Source organism: Mobula birostris, chromosome 24 (genome assembly GCF_030028105.1).
Source record: "Mobula birostris isolate sMobBir1 chromosome 24, sMobBir1.hap1, whole genome shotgun sequence".
NCBI classification, from domain to species: Eukaryota; Metazoa; Chordata; class Chondrichthyes; order Myliobatiformes; family Myliobatidae; genus Mobula; species Mobula birostris.
In genome coordinates this window covers 36810546-36826257 of record NC_092393.1, presented here as the reverse complement: position 1 = coordinate 36826257, position 15712 = coordinate 36810546, and the positions used below count along the sequence as shown (strand labels likewise).

Genomic DNA, 15712 nt, shown 5'->3' with positions numbered 1-15712 from the left:
ACGTTTATCCAGTTATGTTATATGGCTCAGAATGTTGGACAATATCTGGTAACATAAGGAAACGAATTGTAGCAGCAGAGATATAGTTTTTGAGGAGGATGCAAAGAATATCATGGATGAAACGAATATCTAATAAGGATGTCATGAACAGAGCAAACACAAAAAGATAAATAATGTATGAGATCATGAAAAGGCAACGTAACTTCATTGGACATGTGATTAGGAAAGAGGAGTTAGAATGCACGGTAATTATGGGAAACATTGAAGGGAAGAAAGCAAGAGAAAGACAAAGAGAAATGATGATGGAGACAGCAGCCAGAGAACTGGAAATGAATACCAATGAATTGATCCACTTGACCGGAAACAGGCGTGTGTGGGCCATGGCAGTCAAAGCTCAAACTGGGCATGGCACCTGATGACGATGTAGAATTTTATAGTATAACTGTAAAATGACTAAAATTCACCATTTTGACCACATTGAATACAGATGATAGAATGAAGCCAATTGTAAATCCTGCAGAACATATCCTGATTCGAAGCAGCTTCTCCACAAATGTTGACTTCTGTTCGTTTCTGGTGATTGGTGTTTCATATCTTCATTATGACAGAAAAAGTACAATTTATTGAATGTGCATCATACACTCGATGGCTACTTTATTAGGTAGCCCATCTACTTCGAGGTTCGACGAGTTGTGCATTCAGAGGCGCTCCTTTGCACTTGTCTGCTGTACCGTGTGGTTATTTGTGTTATTGTCACCTTCCTGTCAGCTTGAACCAGTCTGCCCATTCTCCTCTGACCTCTCTCATTAACAAGGCACTTTCAATCATAGAACTGTTGCTCACTGGATTTTATTTTTCGTTTTTCGCACCATTTTCTGTAAATCAGTTATGCATGAAAATCACAGGAGATGAACAGTTTATGAGATATTAAATCACCCCATCTGGCACCAACGATCACTCCACGGACGAAGTCACTTAGGTCATATTTTTTCCCCATTATGATGTTTGGCCTGAACAACAACTGAACCTCTTGACCATGTCTGTATGCTTTTATGAATTGAGTTGCTGCCACATGATTAGCTGATTAGATATTTTCATTAACAAGCAGGTGTACAGCTATAGCTAATAAAGTGGCTACTGAGTGTATTTTATAAATGTTATAAATTGTTCATCTTGTTAACACCTTTTTACTGACAAGTTATTCCAGAGCTGAGTCTTATTGAGACGTACAGTATCTTACTGGGCACAACAAGCATGATTTTCCCTTGTGTAAAACAAAAACAACAAATAGAAATAAAAAGTTAGAATTGGTTCATTTAACATAACTTCAGAAGTTGCAGAAGTAAATCAATATTCCAGTATGTAGAGAAGGAATTAATTTATTCATATGAAAATTAATTTCCCACAACAAAGCTTTATTTTTTTTATAGGCATCTGTTAGTCTCGTGAGACCATAGATTTGCGCCTTTGGGAGGCTTCCAGGGCGCAGGCCTTGGCAAGGTTGTATGGAACACCAGCAGTTGCCCATGCTGCAAGTCTCCCCTCTCCATGCCACTGATGTTGTCCAAGGGAAGGGCAATAGGACCCATACAGCTTGGCACCAGTGTCGTCGCAGAGCAATGTGTGGTTAAGTGCCTTGCTCGAGGACACAACACGTTACCTCAGCCTAGGCTCGAACTAGCGACCTTCAGATCAGTAGATGAACGCCTTAACCACTTGGCCACATGCCAACACTTTATACTCAGGTGCATAAAACATAAATATTTTGCTTTCAGTATGCCAATCTAGAAAATTAAAATAGAACTTTGCAGTTTAATGCTGTTGGATAGATTTATGGTTCTCCTGTGTTGTTGGATAGATTTATAGCTCTGCTGTGACATATTAAGGAACTGAAGCTGCAGCTCGATGACTGTCGGCTCATATGGGAGACTGAGGAAGTCATAGGTTGGAGCTACAGGGAGGGAGTCACTCCCAAGCTGCTGGTGGCAGGTAACTGGGTGACTGTCAAGAGAAGGAAGGGAAATGGACATCCAGCCTGGAGTATCCCTCAATAACAAATATACTGTTTTGTATGCTGTTGAGGGGCACGACCCACTGGTGGGGAGCCGTGGTGACTGGGTCTCTGGAACCGAGTATGGCTCAGAAGAGAAGAGAGGTGAAGAGGGATCGCAGCGGCGAAAGGAGGTGCCATAGTGAGAGGAAAAGAGACAAGATTCTGTGGACACAAAAGAGACAATATGAAAGTATGTTGCCTCCCAGGTGTCAGGGTCAGGTATGTCTTGGATCGGGGCCATGACATTCTAAGGGGGAGGGCGGGCAGCCAGAAGTCTAGGTACATATTGGCATCAATGACACAGGTAGGAAAGGCAAAGAGGTCCTGAAGAGAGATTTAGGGAGTTAGGTAGAAAGCTGAAAAGCAGGACTGCTAGGGTAGTAATCTCTGGATTGCTGCCTGTGCCACGCACCAGTGAGGGTAAGAGTAGGAAAGTTTGGTAGGTGAGTGCGTGGCTGAGGAACTGGTGCAGGGGGCAAGGTTTCAGATTTCTGGATCATTGGACTGTCTTCTGGGGAAGGTATGACCTGTAAAAAAGGGACGGGTTACACCTGAACCAGAGGGGATCCAATATTCTCGCAGGCTAATTTGACAAGGGGATGAGAACCAGAGTGATAGGCTGAGGATGGGGCACTTGGTTTAAAGGAGAGGCAGTGAGACTGCTGGCAACAACAGGCTGATGATAGGTAACATTGCACACAACAGGTTGAGTTTCAGTGTAAAAGGGGGACAAAATCGAATAGGGTGATGAATACTAGACTGAAGGTGTTATATTTGAATGCATGCAGTATATGAATAAGGTAGATAAACTTGTAGCACAGTTTTTTCATGTTCGTCTATCATTGGCGATGAAGATCTCGACACCATTAGTCACTTAAATGATGATGATGGTGTCGAGACTAGCGCATGATTTGGATTTAAGTGAGGGAGAGTTGCACAGTGTCAGCCTCGCTCTCTCTTCCCAATTCCCATCTGGATCCAGTGGCAAGACGAGAGTTGAGATGGCTGGAAATGGGATTAGGCACAGTGGATGACCAGGACATATTCTGTGTCTTGTCCTGCTCTACATGTTCCATGACGCTTGCAGAGTCCGCCTTCTTGACCGTTGGACCTTCCATTGGTCTCGTCCGCTCAATCCGCCGGAGTCTGTCTTCACATGTTGGGATAGACATATAGCACAGTTACAGATTGGCAGGAATGACATTGTGGACATCACTGAATCATGGCTGAGGAAAGATTATAGCTGGGAGCTTAACATCCATGAATAAACATTGTTTCAAAAGCACAGGGAGGTAGTCAAGGGGGATGGAGTGGCTCTGTTGGTAAAAAAAAATAAAATAAAATCCTTAAAAAGATGTGACATATGATTGGAAGATGCAGAATCCTTGTGGATAGAGTTAAGAAATCTCAAGTTTAAGAAGACCATGATGGGCATTATATACAGGAATTAGAAAAGGCATGTCAAGAGGGCAATGTTATGATAATCATGGGGGATTTCAATGTGTAGGTAGATTGGGAAAATCAGGTTGGTGCTGGATCTCAAGGGAGGGAGGGATTTGTAGAATGCTACAAGATGGCTTTTTAGAGCAGCTCGTGGTTGAATCCGTTAGGGGATCAGCTATTCTGGATTGGGTATTGTACAATGAACAAGAGCTGATTAGAGAGCTTAAGGTAAAGAAACCCTTACGGGATAGTGATAATAACGTGATAGAAGTCACCCTGCATTTTGAGAGGGGGAAGCTAAAGTCAGTTGTATCAGTATTATCGTGGAGTAATGGCAATTACAGAGGCATGAGAGAGGAGCTGGCCAAAACTGATTGGATGGGGATACTAGCAGGGATAACGGCAGAGCAGTAATGGTTGGAACAATACTCACAACACGCTGGAGGAGCTCAGCAGGTCGGGCAGCATCTGTGGAAAAGATCTGTCGACGTTTCGGGCCGGAACCCTTCGTCAGGACTGTAGAGGGAAGGGGCCGAGGCCCTGTAAAGAAGATGGGGGGGGGAGGGTGGGAAGGAGAAGGCTGGTAGGTTCCAGGTGAAAAATCAGTAAGGGGAAAGATAAAGGGGTGAGGGAAGGGAGGCAGGGAGGTGATAGGCAGGAAAGGTGAAGAAAGAATAGGGGAAAACACAATGGGTAGTAAAAGGAGGTGGAACCAAGAGGGAGGAGGTAGGCAGCTGGGGGAGGGGGCAGAGTGACATAGGGATAGGGGAAGGGAAGGAGAGGGAATTACCATAAGTTGGAGAATACTATGTTACCGGAAGATGGAGAATTCTATGTTGGTTGGAATTTGTAATGGTTGGAATTTCTGGAAACAATTCAAAAGGCTCAGGATATGTACCTCACAAAGAAGAAGAATAAATATTCTAAAGGCAGAGTGATGCAACCGCGGCTGACAATGAAGTCAAAGCCAATATAAAAGCCGAAGAGAGGGCATATAAAGAAGCAAAAATGAGTGGAAATTAGAGGATTGGGAAGCTTTTAAAAACCAACAGAAGGCAACTAAAATGTCATAAAATGGGAACAGATGTAAGCTAGCCAATATTATTAAAGAAGGTGCCAAAAGTTATATAAAGAGTAAAAGAGAGGTGAGAGTAGATATGGTATGCTGAAAAATGATGCTGGAGTACTGGGGGAGAAGGAAATGGCAAATGAACTGAATAAGCATTTTGCATCAGCCTTCACTGTGGAAGGCATGAGCAGTATGGTGGAAGTTTGGAACTGTCAGCCATGCAGAAGTGAGTGAAGCTATCATTATTAGGGAGAAGGTGCTTGGAAAACTGAAAGGTCTGAAGGTAGATAAATCACCTGGACCACATGATCTACACCCCAGGGCTCTGAAAGAGATGGCTGAAGAGATTGAGGAGGCATTAGTAATGATCTTTCAAGAATCAATAGATTTTGGCATGGTTCCAAACGACTGGAAAATTGCAAATGTCACTCCACTTCTCAAGAAGGGGAGAAGCAGAAGAAAGGAAATTATAGGCCAGTTATCCAACCTCAGTGCTTGGGAAGATGTTGAAGTTGATTATTAAAGATGTGGTTTCAGGGTACTTGGAGCTGCATGATAAAATAGGCCCTAGTCAGCATGGTTTCCTTAAAGAAAAATCTTGCCTGACAAATCTATTGGAATTCTTTGAAGAAGTGACACGCAGGTTGGCCAATGAGAATTGGTGCATGTTTCATACTTGGATTTTCAGAAGGCCTTTGACAAGGATACATAAGACAGGAAAGATACTAGCATGGATAGAGCATTAGCTGATAGGCAGAAGCAAATAGTGGGAATAAATGGAGCCTTTTCTGGTTGGCTGCTGGTGACTAGTGGTGTTCTGCAAGGATCTGTGCTGGGACTGTACCTTTACATTAGATGTCAATAATTTTGGATTACGGAATTGATGGGTTTATGGCCAGGTTTGCAGACAATACAAAGATAGGTGGAGGGGCAGGTAGTGTTGGCAAAGCAGGGAGATGGCAGAAGGACTTCGAGAGATTAGGAGAATGGGAAAAGAAGTGGCAGATGGAATACAGGAAGTGTATGTTCATACACTTTGGTAGAAGAAATAAGAAATAAGTAGAAGAAATAAAAGCATAGACTATCTTCTAAACAGAGAAAAAGTTCAAAAAATCTGAGGTGCAAAGGGACTTGGGAGCCTTCGTGCAGGATTTCCTAAAGGTTAGTTTGCAGGTTGAGTCTGTGGTGAGGAAGGCAAATGCAATACTTGCATTCATTTTGAGAGGACTAGAATATAAAAGCAAGGATGTAATGTGGAGGCTTTATAAGTCATTCACTTCGAGTATTATGAACAGTTTTGGGTCCCTTATCTAAGAAAGGATGCACTGACGTTTGAGAGGGTTCAGAGGAGCTTCACGAGACTGATTCTGGGAATGGAAGGGCTATCGTATGAGAACTGATTGATGGTTCTGGGCCTGTACTCATTGGAATTCAGAAGAATGAAGGGAGATTTCATTGCAACCTATCGAATGCTGAAAGGCCTCAACAGAGTGGATGTGGGGAATATATTTCCTTTGGTGGGGGAATCTAGGACCAGGGGGCACAACCCCAGAATAGAAGGGAGTCTACTTAGAATGGCGATGATGAGGAATTTCTTTAGCTAGAGAGTGGTATATCTGTGGAATTCATTGCCACAGATGGCTGTGGAGGCCAAGTCCTTGGGTATATTTAAGGCAGCAGTTGACAGGTTCTTGATTAGTCAGAGCATGAAGAGTTATGAGCAGAAGGCAGGAGACTGCGGATGACGGTGAAATGGATCAGCCATGATGAGATGGCAGAGCAGACTTGAAGGGCCAAATGGCCTCATACTGCTCCTATATCTGAAGGTCTTATGGTTTTTTGAGTTAGCCATTTGTCAGGGCCAAGGAGCTACTTTAGACACTGTGACTGCAATACAGTTGACTTAATTTTCTTTAGCAAGAGAGTAAAAGGTAAATCTGATACTATCTGTTAAACCGAATTAGGACTATGAAGGTAAAGATGTTGGGTGAGGTTGATTGAGCTCAAAGTTGATGTCATCTGAGTTTTTCAAAACAACATTGACCACTAGACCCAGTCCTTCAACAACCCATGGAAACAGATTTCATGCAAGAGTTTGTTTTACAGATATTCATATTTTTAAAAATGTAAAAAAATCAAGTCCTTTGCGCCGTTTGCTGCATGCTGCATGGATTTTGAATTGTGATGCATATCTAGATCTGTGTTTGATCTGCTCTACAGCAAGACAAAGCCAAATGCCTTGAATGGAGATGGAGGGAAGCACAATAAGAGTGGAAGGATGCATTGACTGGATTGTGTTGAAACAGGCCACAGCCTGCACTCAGCACACCCCCGCATCTCCAGTCTGGATGTTGAATGCAAATATCACCGGCTCTCTGTTCCACTGAGTCCTTTGCTAAGACCTGGACAGAGACCAGCCTGGGGCTGGTGCAGTGCAAAGATCTTGTATGAAGTGCCCCAGACCGGTTTGACAAAGGGTGAGGCAGAGCTTCGAATTCTCTCCATGTTATTTTATTATTTCTCCAAAAATCTCTGGTACTCTGGGACATTTTAAAAACACGTAAATAATTATTTAAAAAACTACCAAAGAAAGCTCAAAATACAAGTAAACAATCCATTAGAAAAATTGGGACAGATCTTCAATTAACTCTGAGATCACTGGCCATGGACAATGCAATTTATTCCTTCATGGTCATGGGCACAGCCTTTCACTGGATGGCCAGCTGCCATTGCATTGGCACAGCCCAAGTGCAGTATACCATCCAACAACCCTTCTGCCAGTGTGAAAGACCACTTCATGGTTCGGCACACGTGACAGGTGGTGAAATCTTGTCCCTGTTGGATCTCTGTTTATTTTCTGATCCTCAGGGTCCTTTTGGGAATCAGGAATGAAGAGCAGTCTTAATTCCAAGATTTCAGTTTATTTTAGAGTGCAAACAAACATACAAATGCTAAGCAAACTAAATAAAGAGCTGAGAAACGATGCTAAGAGTTGAATGGATGCGGAGACAATGGAATAAAGAAGAAGTCACGATGGTGCCTCTGAAAAATCCATCAGTTTTATAGATAAGAGAAATATCCTAGATAGGGAATAAACTAGCTAATTAGTTACATAATTAAAACAGTTACATCATGTGGACTAAGTGCTAATACTTAGCCAATGAAAAATCAGAAAGGTGATAATACATTAGTTTAGCTGCTATGCTGCTTTCTGTCAGTGAGTGTGAAAAATACATGAGTTTGTTAAAAAGCACAAAACTTATAAAAAGTATTTTTAAAAGCATTGGTTTCAAACACCCAAATCCTCTGGTTCACTGTCTCACACTACAGTTGAGTATTTGAAAGTGTTTTGACTTTGATGGGTACACAAAAATTTCAATAACACCTGAGAACTATTAAAAATAAAATTAATATTTAAAAAATATATTAAATTTGGCACAAGCTCAGAGGGAAGATTCTCCTCGTCTGAGAGTTGAGTTGCGAAACTTGTGGAAGTCTGTGCTGGTCTAAAAGACTCTACTAAAGCCCTCCACTGGTACCATGCATGATAACACAGTGGAAGATGTGTTTAAAAGTTGCTTTGCAGTGAAGTCTCAAGCATGAGGAAGTCTGCAAATGCTGGAAATTCAAGCAACATACATAAAAAAATGCTGGTGAACGCAGCAGGCCAGGCAGCATCTATAGGAAGAGGTACAGTTGATGTTTCGGGCCGAAATCCTTCGTCAGGACTAGGGTCGAAGGGTTTCGGCCTGAAACATCGACTGTACCTCTTCCTATAGATGCTACCTGGCGGGCTGCATTCACCAGCAACTTTTATGTGTGTTGCAGTAAAGTCTCTTTGTTTTGTGTTTCAACAGCTGTAGCAGCATAGGCGTGGAAGTAGAGCCATATAAATGTTGCTTTGCAGGTATGGACTTGTTTAAAAGAAGTAGCCATTAAGGCAAGAGCTAAGAATAACTAGACCTCCAAGTCTATCTGTTAGTCCTAGAGTGGGCAACGTCCAGGACTGCTCATCTTTGAACAGGTGAATAGTGGTTCCACTCAAGACCATTGTCCCATCCAAGATGATTACGCCCATGTCATAATGCTAATTTTACAATGCAGTGTATGCCTGTGGAAGGGCCTATGGGGAGAAATTGTTGCCCTGGTTACTTGTATTGAATGGGCGTGAGGATATTGGTTGCTGATTATGTTCGCCCTATACATTCATTTCGGCTGGCTTCAATAAAACAAAATCTGTGAGGTGAATGCAACTGTTGGGGGGATATGAAGAAATACTGTTGGCTGGAGATACATTTCTCTTGTTACATCTTACTTACGCGATATTTAGAACAACAGGCCATAGCTGCAAATAAATTCAGTAAATATCCCTCTTAGCATTATCATGGAAAAGGATAGAATCAGAGAGGACAGGAAAATTTTTAATTGGGGAAGGACAAATTATGAGGCTATAAGGCTAGAACTTGCGGGTGTGAATTGGGATGATGTTTTTGCAGGGAAATATACTACGGACATGTGGTCGATGTTTAGAGATCTCTTGCGGGATGTTAGGGATAAATTTGTCCCGGTGAGGAAGATAAAGAATGGTAGGGTGAAGGAACCATGGGTGACAAGTGAGATGGAAAATCTAGTCAGGTGGAAGAAGGCAGCATACATGAGGTTTAGGAAGCAAGGATCAGATGGGTCTATTGAGGAATAAAGGGAAGCAAGAAAGGAGCTTAAGAAGGGACTGAGGAGAGCAAGAAGGGGGCATGAGAAGGCCTTGGCGAGTAGGGTACAGGAAAACCCCAAGGCATTCTTCATTTATGTGAAGAAAAAAAGGATGACAGGAGTGAAGGTAGGACCGATTAGAGATAAAGGTGGGAAGATGTGCCTGGAGGCTGTGGAAGAGAGTGAGGTCCTCAGTGAATACTTCTCTTCGGTATTCACCAATGAGAGGGAACTTGATGATGGTGAGGACAATATGAGTGAGGTTGATGTTTTGGAGCATGTTGATATTAAGGGAGAGGAGGTGTTGGAGTTGTTAAAATACATTAGGATGGATAAGTCCCCGGGGCTTGACGGAATATTCCTGAGGCTGCTCCACGAGGCGAGGGAAGAGATTGCTGAGCATCTGGCTAGGATCTTTCTGTCCTCGTTGTCCATGGGAATGGTACCGGAGGATTGGAGGGAGGCGAATGTTATCCCCTTGTTCAAAAAAGGTAGTAGGGATAGTCCGGGTAATTGTAGACCAGTGAGCCTTACATCTGTGGTGGGAAAGCTGTTGGAAAAGATTCTTAGAGATAGGATCTATAGGCATTTAGGGAATCATGGTCTGATCAGGGACAGTCAGCATGGCTTTGTGAAGGGCAGATTGTGTCTAACAAGCCTGATAGAGTTCTTTGAGGAGGTGACCAGGCATATAGATGAGGGTAGTGCAGTGGATGTGATCTATATGTGTCTTAGTAAGGCATATGACAAGGTTCCACACGGTAGGCTTATTCAGAAAGTCAGAAGGCATCCAGGGAAGTTTGGCCAGGTGGATTCAGAATTGGCTTGCCTGCAGAAGGCAGAGGGTGGTGGTGGAGGGAGCACATTTAGATTGGAGGATTGTGACTAGTGGTGTCCCAGAAGGATCTGTTCTGGGACCTCTACTTTTTGTGATTTTTATTAACAACCTGGATGTGGGGGTAGAAGGGTGGGTTGGCAAGTTTGCAGATGACACAAAGGTTGGTGGTGTTGTAGATAGTGTAGAGGATTGTCAAAGATTGCAGAGAAACATTGATAGGATGCAGAAGTGGGCTGAGAAGTGGCAGATGGAGTTCAACCCAGAGAAGTGTGAAGTGGTACACTTTGGAAGGACAAACTCCAAGGCAGAGTACAAAGTAAATGGCAGGATACTTGGTAGTGTGGAGGAGCAGAGGGATCTGGGGGTACATGTCCACAGATCCCTGAAAGTTGCCTCACAGGTAGATAGGGTAGTTAACAAAGCTTATGGGGTGTTAGCTTTCATCAGTCGAGGGATAGAGTTTAAGAGTCGCGATGTAATGATGCAGCTCTATAAAACTCTGGTTAGGCCACACTCGGAGTACTGTGTCCAGTTCTGGTTGCCTCACTATAGGAAGGATGTGGAAGCATTGGAAAGGGTACAGAGGAGATTTACCAGGATGCTGCCTGGTTTAGAGAGTATGCATTATGATCAGAGATTAAGGGAGCTAGGGCTTTACTCTTTGGAGAGGAGGAGGATGAGAGGAGACATGATAGAGGTGTACAAGATAAAAAGAGGAATAGATAGAGTGGATAGCCAGTGCCTCTTCCCCAGGGCACCACTGCTCAATACAAGAGGACATGGCTTTAAGGTAAGGGGTGGGAAGTTCAAGGGGTATATTAGAGGAAGGTTTTTTACTCAGAGAGGGGGATGCACTGCCTGAGTCAGTGGTGGAGGCGGATACACTAGTGAAGTTTGAGAGACTACTAGACAAGTATATGGAGGAATTTAAGTTGGGGGTTTATATGGGAGGCAGGGTTTGAGGGTCGGCACAACATTGTGGGCTGAAGGGTCTGTACTGTGTTGTACAATTCTATGTTCTATGTTCTATGTAGAACAATTTGATTGTTGAAGTTAGAACCAAATGAAAAAATTGTGGTAAATAACACTGATCCATTTCAGGGGAAGCAGTTTGGCAAATAAGAATGACATTCAGGACAGATAGGCCAGGGTGGACTAAGATAAAAGGAGATTTAAATCCAATGTAAACATACTGTATACAGTAGACAAAGGTAGGTAGTGTGAATGGTCTGGTATACTCTATTCATAGAAGCAGGAGTCATATTTTCATATTATCATGAGATGTTAACTCTGATTCTCTCTCCATAGATTCTGTCTGACAGAATTTCCATATTTTCTGTTTCCGTTTCATTTTCATTCGCAGTTTGCATTGCTGTGAATTTGGGTAAATCTATGTACTTTGTATTAAAGTATGGTTTTCTACCCTCTTTCAGCAAAGTAATTTAGTGTTTTAACCATTTTTATTAATTCTCCCAAGAGACTGTGCACTGCAGTATCAACGAGTTTGAAAATGAACTAAAAGTAAATTATCAGCAAAGTATTCTTTGCTATTTTTGACAGTTTTTGAGCAACGCGTTTCGAGGTGGTTTGGTGCAGATTGTCCCCAAAGAGCTCCGGTGGGATTCCCGGAAGAGCTGCCGAGAAGATGGAAAGCAAAGATGGGGAAAAAGAGATAGTTTCAGCTAAGAGAACAGGAGAATTGGAGGTGGCAGCTGATACCGTGACTGGGGACGGCAGCAGGAAGAGCCTGAAGAGCAGCGAGTGAGTTGAGGACCAAGGCTGCAGGCACTGACTGTGGGATTGAGCACCGGCTGCAGGGATAACAGTGTTGCCGCCTGAATATGAGCGATGTAGGAAGGGAGGAGTGGAGGGTGTGGGTTTGTGATACGGCAGTGGGGAGGGGAAGGGGGGAAGGGGAAGGGGGGAAGGGGAAGGGGGGAAGGGGGAGGGGAGGGAAGGGGAAGGGGGGAGGGGGGGAGGGGGAGAGGGGAGGGGGAGGGGGAGGGAGGGGAGGGGGAGGAGGGAGGGGGAGGAGGGAGGGGGAGGAGGAAGGGGGGAGGGAAGGGGAAGGGGGAGGGAGGGAAGGGGGAAGGGAGGGGGAGAGGGGGAGGGGGAGAGAGAGGGGAGGGGAGAGGGTGAGGGGAGGGGGAGAGGAGGGGGAGAGGAGGGAGAAGGGGAGAGGGGAGGGGAAGGGGAGGAAGGGTAATGGGAAGGGGGGAAGAGGGATGGGGAGTGGTACAGTTACGGATGGGTAAGGATGATACAGAAGGAGGAAGGGAGAAGGTGCGAGAGAAGGGTGCATGGTACAGAAGGAGAGAGGAGGGAGAAAGGGATGCAGGAGGGGGTGAAGAGTAAGGTACAAAAGAGTGGTATATGGTACCGATGGGGGTGGTAGAGTGACAGGAAGGGTGTGGGTGATATGGGGTGAAGGAATAGGGGAGGAGAAGAGGGATGGTTCACCTACAAAAGGGCTGTGGGAGATAGCAATGAGGGTAGGAAGGGTGAGTGGTGCAGGAGATGGGAAGGAAGAAGGGTGAAGGTGAAGGAGGGGTCGGGTAGTGTAGGAGACCAGGAGGGATGCATGATACAGTAAATGGTTTCTTTTGATGACTTACACTGTTTATCTTGAGTGTTTTAATAAAATATAAAACCTATAGCAATTGTGCCATAAGACTACTATTGGCTGCCAGTATGTTTCACTAACCATGCAACCCTTTGAAACCTGTTTTTGCTCAACATTTTCATTCAGTGTCCATGAAGTTCATTTCCTGTCCAATCTGTTGATTGGTACTATCCTTGAAGCCAGTCTAATCAAGATCAGTTAATTCTGCAGAGAATTGAATTTGAAATCTTGTCACCTTTTATTAATAAATCACTTAAGATTTAATTTAGTGTGAAATTTTGCAGCCCTGATGTTGTCATGGAACAAATGATTGTTTTGCACCTCAATGAGTAACTGCAGCTTAAATTTTGAATAACCAGAATGATAATTGTTTGATATCACACCACTGATACAATTAAAAAGGGATAGCCACTGAAGAAAACATCTGTTCGTGAAATTAAAGCATTTTGTTCAAAATTCACTTCTTTAAAAAAAGAAAGATGTAACATCTGAGTCCTCTCAATGATTTTGTGTTTCTCTCATACGTCTAAAATATAAGATGTAACACTCCCTAGCTCTTCCTGTGCTAAATCGATGACCGCATTGGTGCTGCTTCATGTACCCACGCTGAGCTTGTCAATTTTATCAACTTTGCCTTCAGCTTCTACCCTGCCCTTAAGTTTACTTAGTCCATTTTTGATACCTCTCTCCCCTTTCTCGATCTCTCTGACTCCATTTCTGTTTAACAATATCTTTTATAAACCTACTGACTCTCACAGCTATCTTGACTTGACTACTTCCCACCTTGTCACCTGTAAAAATGCCATTCCTTTTCCTGATTTCCCCTGTCTCCACCTCATTTGTTCCCAGGATGAGGCCTGGCTTTTCTTTCCAAACATCAGGGCTGTCTTCCTTCTCCAAAGAACGGGGTTTGCCTTCCTCCACTTCCTGGACATCCATGCTTACCCCACCTTTCATCTGCCTTAACGGGGATAGAGTTCCTCTTGTTCTTACCTACCACCCTATGATGCCTCCACATCTAGCACGTAATTCTCCGCAATTTCTGCCATTTTCAAAGGCGTCCTACCACCAAACACATCTTTACATACCCCCCCACACTCTCTGCTTTCCAGAGGGATTGCTCCCTCCATGATTCCCTTGTCCATTTTTCCCTCCCCACTAATGTCCCTCCTGGCACTTATCCCCGAAATGTTCAGGGTCCAACCAGTCTTTCTAGGTGAGTCCGTCAGCATCATCTATTGTACTGAGTGCTTCTGATGTGGCCCCCTTGACATCAATGAGATTCAGTGTAGATTGGGGGCCGCTTTGCTGAGCACCTTCACTCCGTCTGCCACAAGGCGGATTTCCTGAAGGTCAACGATTTTAATTTCAATCCCCATTCCCATTCTGACTTGTTGGTCCATAGCCTCCTGTACTACCATAAAGAGGCCACTCTCAGGTTGGAGAAGCAGCAACTCATTCCGTCTGTGTGGCCCTAACTTGATGACTTTAACTTACAGTAATTTTTTGCCCCTTCCCCCTTCCCGTTCTGGCTCCCCTCTTATATCCTCTCTTCTCCTCACCTGCCCCTGGTGCCTCTGCTCCTTCCCTATCTCCCATGATCCCCTCTCCTCCTGTCAGATTTCTTCTCCATGGATGCTGCCCGACCTGCTGAGTTCCTCCAGCGTGTTGTGAGTGTTGCTTTGACCCCAGCATCTGCAGATTATTCTGTGTTTAGATTTCTTCTCCTTCAGTCCTTCACCTTTTCCACCTATCAGCTCCCAGCTTCTCACTTCACCTCCCCCCCCACCTTCCAAACTCCCCCCCCACATCACCTTTTAGTTTGTAATCCTCCCCCTCTCCCCACCTTATTCTGGCTCCCTCCTCTCCCTTCCTTTCCAGTCCTGATGAAGGGTCTCGGCTCGAAACATAGACAGTTTATTCCTTTCCTGAGATGCTGTCTGATCTGCTGACTTCCTCCAGCATTTTGTATATGTTACTCGAGTTAATTATGTTCCTTGTATACTCAAATGGCTTTTCCAATATGAGTTTTTCTGTTCATTCACATGCCACGTGTAATTACCAACAGATTTGGGTTTAATGTGAAAGATCATAAACTTGCAATTTGTCATTCCTGCATATCTGTCTTGCAGAGTTGCTCTTAGTCCAGAGGGGCATCAAGTTGATCATGTGATTCAGTATGAAGCTCCTCCACTCCCCAGTAAGTATCTGTAACTTCAACAGAATGGCGGTGAAGCACAGTAATTTTGCGTGAGCGACATAATTACACTCAAACATTAACAAGAGACTGTATTTGTGACCCTGTTTTTGATCATACAAAATCCACTTGAGAAACAGTGCTTATTTCGAATATTACCTGAGGTGAAGGAACCTTCACTCCTTTCCCATTTGTTGCAACCAGTAAATATATTACCTGATGTACTGTTAAATATTCAAGCTGCAGTGAACATACTGTCCAAATTGAACTGCTGTAAAAATATCTGTATGCTTCAGTTATATCGGTACTATCACGTACCTTGTAAGAATCTTTGATCTTCTGAATAAACATATTTGATCTGATGAATGTCTATGTACGGTACGTTTAGTGTTTGGAATGAGCTCTTAAAATGGTGGCTAAAATGTAGGATCTGTAGTGGAAATAGTTTGTTTCCTTCTCCGTCTGTCAGTGACTCTTTCTCAAAGTCACATTACAGATTGTGGACAACAGTGGAAATGTGACTCAAGTTTCAGGCTCTAAACAGAAGTTATTTGTAAGGAAGAAATAACTTGCTGGCAATTTTAACATTAAATAAGTAATCTTTTGATGAGGTTTAGGGAATTGTTTTGAAAAATAAGGATGCTAGGCATCAGAATCAATGATTTAGAATAGATGGCTTTTTTGGATTGTATCAGGGGGAGGGGAACCAGAGTGTTAGAGCAGATAGTGAGGTGGAGGAGGATAAAGGTCATGCGAGAACTGCAAGTGTAGTGCATGGA

General features: G+C 43.7%; 1 protein-coding gene across 1 annotated transcript in view; it reads left to right on the top strand.

The window, feature by feature from the left end:
• Nucleotides 1–11745: 11745 nt before the first annotated feature.
• Nucleotides 11746–15712, top strand: part of engase (endo-beta-N-acetylglucosaminidase) — a 72981-nt gene continuing 69014 nt past the window's right edge. Inside the window, exons 1-2 of the mRNA XM_072242126.1 lie at nucleotides 11746–11874; nucleotides 14869–14936. Coding sequence (XP_072098227.1) covers nucleotides 11759–11874; nucleotides 14869–14936 — 184 coding nt within the window. The 5' untranslated portion in view covers nucleotides 11746–11758. The remainder of the gene's footprint in view (nucleotides 11875–14868; nucleotides 14937–15712) is intronic.